At 38.2% G+C, this 12436-nt stretch overlaps 1 protein-coding gene across 1 annotated transcript in view; it reads left to right on the forward strand.

Moving 5' to 3' along the window:
• The window catches only part of PSMD1 (proteasome 26S subunit, non-ATPase 1), a 105645-nt gene that overhangs the window by 20597 nt on the left and 72612 nt on the right, over nt 1-12436 (forward strand). Inside the window, exons 13-16 of the mRNA XM_081242234.1 lie at nt 1695-1806; nt 2595-2791; nt 3763-3858; nt 5870-5934. Of these exons, the coding sequence (XP_081098360.1) occupies nt 1695-1806; nt 2595-2791; nt 3763-3858; nt 5870-5934 (470 nt within the window). The remainder of the gene's footprint in view (nt 1-1694; nt 1807-2594; nt 2792-3762; nt 3859-5869; nt 5935-12436) is intronic.

The raw sequence follows: 12436 nt of genomic DNA on the forward strand, positions 1-12436 counted from the left end.
TCTTAGTTGTGGCAGGTGGGCTCTCTTAGTTGTGGCTCGAGGACTCCTTAGTTATGGCTGGCCAGCTCCTTAGTTGCAGCACATGGGCTCCTTAGTTGCGGCATGCATGTGGGATCTAGTTCCCTGACTAGGGATCGAACCCAGGCCCCCTGCATTGGGAGCATGGAGTCTTAACCACTACACCACCAGGGAAGTCCCTAGAATCTTTTCTTTTGAAGGTAATTTCCTCTCCTTCTCTATAAGCTAAAATTGTGCATCTCAGTCCTTAAACCTTGTGTGTGAGGAGCAAAATAAAGTACCAGATATTTATATTGATAAAATATGTGTTGTATTCCCACACTTCAGGGTCTTGTTATGTTATATAAATGACCTTATGATCGTTTAGCCTAATTCTATTATTTTTCAGGAAACTAAAGCCCAAAGAAATTGCATGTACTCTTTTGGGAATCAGAATTCTTGCTTGTTTGATCTTTGATGATTTTTAAAATGTAACTCTTTTGGAAAAACTTACTAAGCAGCCCTGTTCTTTTTTTAAGGAACCTTGACACATAGGATTTTAGACTTTAACTTTTATGTTAGTCTCTTTTAGAAGGCTATTGGGAGAGTAGCTAAGTGAGCCAGAAAATTCTGTCCTACTTCAGTGAAAAGACTGAGGCCAGTAGGAAGGTCTTTCTCAGCTAATAAACCCCCTATCCACAAATCATATAGTTTATACATATCTCCACCTCATTTCCTCTGTTGGTCTCAGGTAAAAATTTTCTTGTCAGATAAAACTTCTTGGTTATCAGCAATAAAACCCTCTGCTTAAACAAGGAGTTTATTGGAAGTAGCTTATTTAATTAAAGGAAAAGCTGATGAACCGGTTCTCACAAAGGTTAAGTGCAGGGCAATTCTAGGAATCTAGATAACAGGAACTAATGGGATCATCTCTTCAGGGCAGTACTGTCAGGATGAATGAACTTGAAATGTTTTGGGTCCTTGGGTCATTCCACCTAAGAAAGATTAAAATTCCAGAGGAGCATCTGATTGGCCTGTCTTGGGTCACAGGCCCACACTTCCGCCAGGGGAATATGGGAGCTTATTTTAAGTGATGGTTCCACCAAGACTCGAACCAGTGGGGAGGAATATTCCCCCAGCAGGAATGGGGTGCTGCCACCAATAAAAGGGTTCTGTACGTGCAAAAGTAACAGATCACCACAAAAGTGTTCTTCACATAAAGACTAACGTTTGGTCTTGACACCATTTTCTCCCACTTTCTTCATAACCATGAAGTTATGAAGAAACTTCTTTCGCCTCTGTCTTCAGTTTCCTTCTATGCTGCCTCTCTCAGTCCACAAGCATCTTCAGGTCTCACCTATCCTAAAAAAACCTTTCCTCACCATTTGCTTCTCCCTTTTAGTTGTTGTCATCTTTCTCCTCCCTTTCTCATGTAAATTTATTAAATGAGAGCTGTACTGTCTCCACTTTCATTTTTTTCATTTCCTTCTCAACCCACTATTACTTTGCATCAGCAAGCAGCATTCTTTTGAAACGGAAATTGGTGAGGTTACCACTGGCCCTCTGTATCCTTTGATCATACTTTCTAGGCCAGCTGCTTTCCATGCTTAATATCACAACGTATTTTGAAATTAGAATGAAAGCTTGGATTTTAAGTGCAGTGTACCAAATAAATGGAGCCCATCCTTTTTCTCTAGATTGTTCGACATGGTGGTAGTCTGGGCCTTGGTTTGGCTGCCATGGGGACTGCACGCCAGGATGTGTATGATTTGCTAAAAACAAACCTTTATCAGGATGATGCTGTGACAGGTAAGTGATTCTTTCCAAAGGTGACAAACTCTAGGATTAATTAATGTAACTGTAATACTTGTTTTCTACCTATATTTTGTGGTCTCTTAAAATTAAATCTAATGGATTTCTCTATTTGCCTCATTCATCAAACTCATCTTATAAAAATATGTTTTGTGATATATAGGCTTTTTAAAATGGTACGTCTTGTGTGTATGTCTATATAACTGACTTTTGCAATTAGAAGTTTATTAGAGTGATCTGCTTGTTCCTGGGGCTGTCTGTACTGCTTGGTGATAATGTAGGAAAGTATTGCATAATGAATGTCTCCTTTGAAATCACTGTAGGGTTTGGTAGTATATCCTATCAAGATTTAAAAGGAAAATAGCTGTAAATATATGGATGTACTTCCACATAAACTATTCCTTATATCTGATGACTTGAAAAAATGCTCTCAGAAGCTAATGGTTGTTTTGATAGTTGATGCTAATAGTTAGCACTTCCAATAGGATATGTTTTATTTACTTTACATACATAACTCTCATTCTTTTTTTTTTTTTTTTCTTTTTTTTTTTTGTGGTACGCGGGCCTCTCACCGTTGTGGCCTCTCCCGTTGCGGAGCACAGGCTCCGGACACGCAGGCCCAGCGGCCATGGCTCACGGGCCCAGCCGCTCCGCGGCATGTGGGACCCTCCCGGACCGGGGCACGAACCCGCGTCCCCTGCATCGGCAGGCGGACTCCCAACCACTGCGCCACCAGGGAAGCCCAATAACTCTCATTCTTTAATGTTTTGCTTTTCACTCACTAGGGGAAGCAGCTGGCCTGGCCCTAGGTTTGGTTATGTTGGGCTCTAAAAATGCCCAGGCTATTGAGGACATGGTTGGCTATGCACAGGAAACTCAACATGAGAAGATTCTACGTGGTCTTGCAGTTGGCATAGCATTAGTGATGTACGGGAGGATGGAAGAGGCTGATGCTCTCATTGAATCTCTCTGCCGTGATAAGGTGAGATCACATATTATTCATCCTTTTTTTTCCCTGCATTTCCTCACCCTCTGGTTATTATATCCAGCATTTACAGAAACACTTAACCTTTACTGGAAATTATCTCTGTTCCTATCAGAACTCTTAGGGACATTTGTTGATAAAACTTCTCAAAAGATATATAAAGCCTAATAGAATTTAGGAAAGAAAAACACTGACTAAAAGAGGTGAGCAGGGCTAATTCGAGAATTTTAAATTTAATCAAGACTTCAGTGATTTTCAAATAAGCAGATTTAGAAAAGTTCTTTAGAAATACATAAGTTGATTTCCTTTAGAAATAATGTTTTGGGGATGATTTCATAATCTAATAAGATATAAAGTTTACTTCATTGTTTTTTCATCAGAAAACAGTGCCAACCTCTATACTTATATTTGGGTGAGATTTTTTTCCTTTGCCTTTTGTTTTGTTTTTACAATGGTATTGTATATGGTAGGTAGTCAGTGGTAAACAGTACTGTCCTCTGTAATCTGATAAAAACATCCACTGCTATAGTTTATTCATAAAACTACTAATTATTTTGCTCACCTGTCAGACTTCGTATCTCTTCCACTCAATGCTCAGTGCCCAAGAATTAAGTGGTAAGGTAAAAGCAAGTTAGAATGTAGAATTAGAAGCAAGCTTCTTTGTTGTTTGGCAAATGGAAGCTGAGAATCATAGGGCAGTGAGTATTGGTATTGGGCTTGAGTTTATACTTCATAAAAAGTGTGAGGCAGTATAGGCATGTTGCACAGAATATTGGGAATTAGAAGCAGTTAACTACTACCATATTAGAGTCTTTTAATTCTCCATTTGTTTAGAGAACTGCCAACCACAAAATAGTGCTCCTTGAGTTCATTTCTTACCTAAAACCAACTCCCCTGATGGATGAAACTAAGCCTGTAGAAGTTACTATCTGAAATAAGTTGATGATTGACATTGAATTATTTCTTAGGATCCAATTCTTCGACGATCTGGAATGTATACTGTGGCCATGGCTTATTGTGGTTCAGGTAACAACAAAGCTATTCGCCGCCTGCTACACGTTGCTGTAAGTACTCTGACCTTTCTTGGATAGACGTGGAAGAGAAAGTTTGCAGACGGACACTAAATGTGCTGATGACTGCACACCCATACCATATAACTACCACCAGCGGCCCCAGGTTCAGATTCTCATTCATGGAGTACAGTCAACCGTAACCTAGCGCCAGGTTCACTTAGCTTTTCAGAAGGATACAGGAAAGGATAACAGTGTGTCTATTTGAATGAAAGTCCTTAAAGTCATTTAGGGGCAACTTCTGAAATTCTATTCCAAGGGGCACCTTCATTTATAAGGGACAAGACCATGTGAATGGATCCAGGAACTTGGACATGCACTAGAACACAGCAGGGAATGACACGGAGTCTTTGGCATCATTGAGCTTACAGTATCGTGGGGAATACAGATGCCAGAACAAATTAATACAAGTGTAATGAGAGTTACAACACAGAAAACTCAAACTGCATATCAGCTGCTCCCTTTAAGGAACATGATATGTCTTCCCGTCTGCAAATAAATTGTAAACCATTCGTCTAGGACTTCAACACACTTCAGGAGAATTGTTCCTGGGTATTTCATATTTATTGTTATGATTGTATGGAATTTTCCTCCCATTACATTTTCTGCCAGGTTATTATCGGTGTAAAACAAAAGCTATTGATTTTTTTAGATTTATTTTATAACTGGACACCTTATTAAACTCTTTTATTGTGTTTAAAAAAAAAGACCATGTGAATGTGTGCAGCCACCCCAGGGTAGGGAAATCTAATGAACAATAGGAACGACTTCTTTTTACAGCCTGTGAAGTTAGCTTCCAGGTACCCCTAAGGGACATGCTCTGTGACAAGAGACAACGTTGCACAGGAAAGCCAATGCCCATGTTTTCCAACAGGCTTTTTCCACTCAGAGTCACCCAATCCAGGTACAGTTTTTCAGTGATAAATAATGCCTGATAACACAGTGGACGTTTCATATGTCTTAACCCAGAAGGTTTCTACCATCTTGGTGCTGAGAGATGGTAGACCCAAGGTCATCTTCCCATGCAGAAAGGGTTTAGAGCTATTATTATTTCTTTCTTCCTAGAGATATTCACATGACACAGTATTTATTAATAATTTATTATTTATCAGTGCAGCATGTGGTATGTTATAGATGGTTGTATTTTGCTTGAGTTTTGGACATATGGTTTTGAAAACAACATTGAAGGAATGGTGAGATTTTCAACGTGGCCCACAAAAGCTATGGTAGAGCTGGAATAGTCTTTAGAAGTAGCCCTGCATCTTAAACTTCACCAAACTATAAAGGCCTCTAAGCCTTGAAATGAAATTCTCAGATGAATTTTTCTTAATTGGGGTAAGACATTCTAATAGAGGAATACAGTAGTCCCCCCTTACCCACGGGGTATATGTTCCAAGACCCCCAGGGGATGCCTGAAACCACGGATAGTACATATACTATGTTTTTTCATATACATACATACATACATACCTGTAATAAAGTTTAACTTATAAATTAGGCACAGTAAGAGAATACCTGAATTGCAGCATCACTACTCCTGTGCTTTGCGGCCATTATTAGGTAAAATAAAGGTTATTTGAATATAAGCACTGCAATACCGCATCAATCTGATAACTGAGAGGGCTACTATGTGACTAGTGTGTGGATAGACTATACAACTTGGATACACCGAACAAAGGGATGATTTACATCCCAGGCGGGACAGAGTGGGATGGCGTGAGATTTCATTACAATACTCAGAATGACATGCAATTTAAAACTTATGAATTATTTATTTCTGGAATTTTCCATTTAATAAATATTCAGACCACAGTTGACTGTGGGTAACTGAAACTGCTGAAAGTGAAACCATGAATTAGGGAGGTGGCTATGGTAATTTGCTAATGAGATCTAGTTTACATTTTAATGATGTGGGCCTCTCATATCAATTTATTCTAGTAAGGTAATGAATGTAGTACTAGGATGCATGTAGTATAATGTAATTATCCTTGCAATTTTTTCCTAGGTAAGTGATGTTAACGACGATGTCAGGAGGGCAGCAGTAGAATCACTTGGGTTCATTCTCTTCAGGTAATACTTTCTAACTTCTGATTCTATTTACATTCCATTTCTATTCGTAGTTAGTAATTAAACAGAAGCTAAATATCTGAGGAAGTATGTGTAGGTTCAGAGTGAGGACCATATAACAATAAAGTTAGTACTGTTCCTCTGAAACAGAGGCCAGTATGTTTTGAGGGTCTGAGATGCTCTTTGAGAAGCAGTCGTCCTCTTCCCAGGTATATTGGTAATTCAAAAGGGATGCTGTCTGTCACACAGACTTGTAGAGTTCTTGAAGCTCTTTAATGAGAGTGAAAGGTATTAGGCTTTGTTTAAATGCAAAAGAGTGAAACAAGATGCCCTTGGCATTGTAGTATGGTTGTGATTTAGAGGACACACTCTGAAACCAATCTGCCAGGATTGAATCTTGGCCTTGTCATTGACTAGCTGAGTGACTTTGGGCTTGTTACTTAGCGTCTTTGAACTTCGCATTCCTAAGGGTATAGTAATAGTACCCAAGACTGTTTTTTGACAGTTAAGTGAATTAATATGTCTAAAGCCCTTCGAACTGTATCTGGCACTAGTAAGTGCTATTCAAGTGTGTATGAGTAGTGGCAGTTGTAATAGTTAGTGGTGGTAGATGCAGTAGTACTTCTTACAGTCGTTCTTCTCTCCAATCTCATATACACTGTTTCTTTTCGCTAAGGTGCTTTATCTTAAAATGCAACATAGGAACATTAAAAGTATTTCTTTCAGCTCGTTTCTGGGCACTGCTTATTAGAGTTTACTTGTGGTGAAATTACAGTAAAATAAGTTTTGAAGGTGCATGTAAGATGAGTTTCATGTACTTTTAATCTTTGGTATAGATATGTATATATATTTTTTCCAACAAGTATTTACTCAACATCCACTGTGAACTGGTTAGGGGACCTTCTCTAAGATGCAAGATAGGAAGTTAACCATTTACTGCAGGCACTAAATATTTTTTTCCTATTGGGGATAAAAATGTTGAATAAAAGAGCAAAGCACACATCCATATAGCATGTTAATAGGTTTCTCCTTACACCAGTCAGTTTTGTTGAATGAGGTTGTTCAACAAAATACTAATTTCCTTTACTGTATTATCTCTAACCCTCATTTGTCTAACTTGTTCACCAAGACACTACAGAACTTTCATTAAATCCTAAAGACGTAGTATTTATACAGATCTACTAGTCTGGTACCTCTAAAACAGATTATGTGGTTAATTGGTGATTACTGTTTTTAGTGAATTCATAGAAGTATCACGTGTTCATTGATTCCTTTTCTGAGATCTGATAAAACCTATTTGTGTTAAGCTATTCCACATTTTTTCAAAAGATCTACAGCAGACTCCATAGTTTAAATTTCTTGAGTCCTATCCCTTTTTGAACGTTGGAATATTTAGCCACGTACAGTCCTTTTGTATCTTTGCCATTTTCTGTTTTTGCTCAGATTTGTCAACAGTGGTTCTACAATTATATTCACAAGTTCTGTTTCAGGGAAGTGATTCATTTAGCTTAGAGACTTGAACTCATTTAAGGCACCAGTCTCTTCACCTGTTTTGCATTTTGATCAGTCTTTACAACATTACTTTCTATCTTTCTGGTCTAAAAAGCATTCTCCTGAGACAAAAGATGGAAGCAAAATAGAAGTTGAATAGTCCTGTTTCCTTCCTGTCGTCTTTGGCATATCATTCTAGCCAACCTGTGAAGCTAGCCTTTCCTTATTTTTGTTCTAGAGTTTAGACACAGTTGAAAACCAAAAACAAATGGTTTTATTATTGCTATTCAGGGAGGGGTTTTTTGTAATTCTTACTGGAAAACTAGGTAATTTGTATATGGAAAATATATTCTTCTAGATGTACCCTTAGTAACTATTGGCCTGTATAAAGAATCCTACTCATGATGGTCTCTTCCTTTGTTTTATCTATTCATTGTCGGCTACAAACTGTTCCTGTTAGTCACTTTATATTTTATATAAATCAGCCACCTAGGAAGTTGAGCTTTCGTGAAAACTGTTTTTCTTCCATTTTTAACCTGACAGTGCTTTGCTCTCTAATTATCAAAATTCATTTCTGCCCTTGTATTTACTGTAGCTTACACATGTGCTCACTTCCCAGTTTCAGCAGCAGATGTCTTCCATGAGCTGCTTTTAGGCTTTGCTAAGACCTCTACTACCTAGGATACTCAGATCCAGCTAATGAGTTGTTTTTGTGCTCATTATTTCTAAGGGACCATTCAGAGTTCTGTTGCTGTTGTTTTCTTTTTTCTTCATAATATGGTTCTTATAAGAAGTAGAAACTGGAAAAGGCTTTAGAAGTAACTTTGTCTAAAACTTCATGGATGAAGACAATTAAATGTAATCAACTTGTCTAAGGAGTTGCAGTTAAAACCAAGTTCTCTAATTTTACACTGTTGTCAATTCCCTGGAGTGACAATATTTAAAGGCGGAAAAAACCTTAGAAATAAAGCAGTATTCCCATTTCTTTTAAAGAGAAGAAAATTGAACTCCAAAATCGTTAACAAAACTTCCTGTTGTCATAGAGCTGAATGGTAGAACAGAAATTCAAAACAGGTCTCAGGATAGACCAATGCTTTCTCTACCATGCCTTTCCTTCAGAGCGCCTTCTTTCCGAGGGGCTGTGATAGGACATGTTTAATCTCAAATTTCCTTATTAAGTTTAATATTTGGAAAGTTTCTGTCCTGTATCCTAAGAATTAGTAAGTGTTTTCTGATGTGTCATTGGTTGCTTTCTTAGTGTGCTCCATTTTATCATTTCTTCCCTTTTAAATGTCACTTTTAAAATAACCACAGACATTTGGCCCCCTTGAATCGTGTTTTAAGGATTTATTTCTTCTTAATTTTTAAAACTGCTTTTAAAGTGTACTTATTGGACACAAATACTGAAAACATAGCAGTAAACACGTATTTGTACTTCAGCAACTAAGGTGAAATTGTCTTTGTAGGAAACTAAAAATTTTCATGTATATTATCTCCTTTATTCTTAGGATAGTCCAGGGAGTTGTAGTATTTTCACTGTTTCTTTCTCCTGGTATTTGTGGGTTATATGTTCATAATCTATATGATAAGAATAGACAATTAAATTGAAAAACATCCTTGCCAAGTTGAAATGAACCTAGTGTATTTTTAACCCAGTAAACAGGTGATTCGTGGGTCCATTGTTATTAGTCTAGTCAGCAGATTTATTATCACAACTCTGTACAGTACTGTGCTTGGCATTGACTGAAAACTCAGTTGGAATTGAACAGCATCTGAATTATTTCATCTTCACATCGGAAAGGAAAATGAAGAAAGAGGCTAATAGAAGTATTAGTTTTTATATACTTGTTAAAATTAAGTTGCTATAATGGTGAACAAGTTGATGATCTGATATAGACCTTTCTTAAAATTAGATAATCTTTGATATCCGCCATCATCTTTGCTGTGACTTAAGCTTACAATATAACACTAAATATTTCTCAATTTATACATTAATTTACTTGCAGATATGGATGGATCTCACAAGATCAGAGGGAGATTCTTGGTGCAGATATTTTTTAGACCACAAAACATGGTTTCTTGAATAGAAATATGTTGCATCATCATAGATCCTTAGCATTTGAAGGAACCCTAGCAGTCAAATAGTTACCACCAAATGCATAAATTACCTTTACAATATCTCCATTCACATTTTTATATCAATTTGATACATATTCTCTATGTGCTGTTTTCTGTTTCTCCTCAGTGTCTGGATGCTGTAACTTCCTTTAGTTTTGTTTTTTTAATTCTTCCTTCTATCTTCTATCTGCATCTTTGTTTTCCCCTCGCATTCAATTAACAATAAATATGGAATAGAGTGAAAAAAATTGTTTTCAAAATTATTCTTCTAAATAGGTACAATCTATTCCTTTTCTTTGAAGGTTGGACTATAAAAGAGAGGCTCTTTGTTGCCATAGTGGTGGTTAACTTCAAGATTTGCGTTTAAATATAGATTTCCTTAAAATGTTTTAGAATAGAAATATCAGTTATGTATCAAAATGCTAAAAATTTTGTGCTGTATTGTACTTTTTCAGGAATAGTTTATATTGGAGTTGTATTTCTTTTTTCTAGAATCTTCTGGACATACTAGAATGATCTCTCATTAACTAGCTCTCAGCTAACTGTAAGCAAGGAATTTTTCTTCAGGAATTGAAGCTGAACAGCTTAAAGGTCTTATAGTTAATTCTGTGGGTATGCATATGTTTAAGCACATACACAAATTTGAAGTCAGTATAGAGCATGTGGGAAGATATTCCTTCCAATCTAGATTGTCTAGGGATAGAGCTTTGCCAGTGAGATTGCCATCTCTAGTATTTAAATTTTCTGAAACAATTTTATATGCCATCAGATACCTAAGACACAGTTTGGAATACTGTTGGAGTGATATCTGAAAACTTAATCTCTGACTTGGCAAGAATGTAAATCTTAACATATGCCAAACACTTCATATTAGAGACTGGAACCAAAATAGACAGGAATTTTTTTTTTTTTTTTTAAGGAACGTAAATTATTTTGCCTCTTATTCGAGATAACCCATCCTTTTTTTTTTTTTAACATCTTTATTGCAGTACAATTGCTTTACAGTGTTGTGTTAGTCTCTGCTGTATAACAAAGTGAATCAGCTATACATATACATATATCCCCATATATCCTCCCTCTTTTGTCTCCCTCCCACCCTCCCTATCCCACCCCTCTAGGTGGACACAAAACACCGAGCTGATCTCCCTGTGCTATGTGGCTGCTTCCCACTAGCTATCTATTTTTCGTTTGGTAGTGTATATATGTCCATGCCACTCTCGCACTTTGTCCCAGCTTACCCTTCCCCCTTCCTGTGTCCTCAAGTCCATTCTCTATGTCTGCGTCTTTATTCCTGTCCTGCCCCTAGGACAGGAATTTTTTTTTTTTTAGATTCCATATATATGTGTTAGCATATGGTATTTGTTTTTCTCTTTCTGACTTACTTCACTCTGCACGACAGTCTCTAGGTCCATCCACCTCACTACAAATAACTCAATTTTGTTTCCTTTTATGGCTGAGTAATATTCCATTGTATATATGTACCACATCTTCTTTATCCATTCATCTGTCGATGGACACTTAGGTTGCTTCCATGTCCTGGCTATTGTAAATAGAGCTGCAATGAACATTGTGGTACATGACTCCTTTTGAATTATGGTTTTCTCAGGGTATATGCCCAGTAGTCAGATTGCTGGGTGGTATGGTAGTTCTACTTTTAGTTTTCTAAGGAACCTCCATACTGTTCTCCATAGTGGCTGTATCAATTTACATTCTCACCAACGGTGCAAGAGGGTTCCCTTTTCTCCACATCCTCTCCAGCATTTATTGTTTGTAGTTTGTTTTGTTTTGTTTTGTTTTTTTGTGGTACGCGGGCCTCTCACTGTTGTGGCTGCTCCTGTTGTGGAGCACAGGCTCCGGACGCGCAGGCTCCGCGGCCATGGCTCACGGGCCTAGCCGCTCCGTGGCATATGGGATCTTCCCGGACCGGGGCACGAACCCGTGTCCTCTGCGTCGGCAGGTGGACTCTCAACCACTGCGCCACCAGGGAAGCCCTGTAGTTTTTTTGATGATGGCCATTCTGACCGGTGTGAGGTGATACCTCATTGTAGTTTTGATTTGTATTTCTCTAATGATTAGTGATGTTAAGCATCCTTTCACGTGGAGATAATCCACCCTTAACACTGCTGAAGAAAGAGTTGTGGCAAAAATGCCTAAAGTTTTAATGATTTAGGTGTTAAATATGTACGGTATACTCTTTCTGGCAGATAACGTAGAGCCCATAAGGTCTGTAATAGAACCATGTTCTAGGAAAGGATTCTACCATTTGAATTTTATATACCTGGTTCCCTTATGCTGAGTGAGCTTCTCCATAGCCAGCATATTTCTTGTGATAATTTTGTTAAACTGTGTTGCCTGGAAGGAATCGAGGATGGAGCAATAGGTTGAGGCATAAGAATGGGTCAACCTGAAAAGGAAAGGTTAAGACATGGGCTGTCTTCACTACAGATTCCCTCAGCCTAAATTTATTCACCATTTATGTGAGTAGCATAAAAATAAAATATCACAGGATTCCCTGGTGGCGCAGTGGTTAAGAATCCGCCTGCCAACGCAGGGGACACGGGTTCGAGCCCTGGTCCAGGAAGATCCCACATGCCGTGGAGCAGCTAAGCCCATGCACCACAACTACTGAGCCTGCGCTCTGGAGCCCACAAGACACAACTACTGAGCCCACGTGCCACAACTACTGAAGCCCACATGCCTAGAGCCCGTGCTCCGCAACAAGAGAAGCCACTGCAGTGAGAAGCCTGCACACCGCGATGAGGAGTAGCCCCCGCTCGCCACAACTAGAGAAAGCCCGCGCGCAGCAACGAAGACCCAACGCCGCCAAAAATAATTTAAAAATTAAAATATCAAAGTAAATAGAATTGGCTACCATATACAGAGTACCCACATGAAC

Source organism: Mesoplodon bidens (assembly GCF_964165515.1).
Source record: "Mesoplodon bidens genome assembly, chromosome: 8".
Lineage (NCBI taxonomy): Eukaryota > Metazoa > Chordata > Mammalia > Artiodactyla > Ziphiidae > Mesoplodon > Mesoplodon bidens.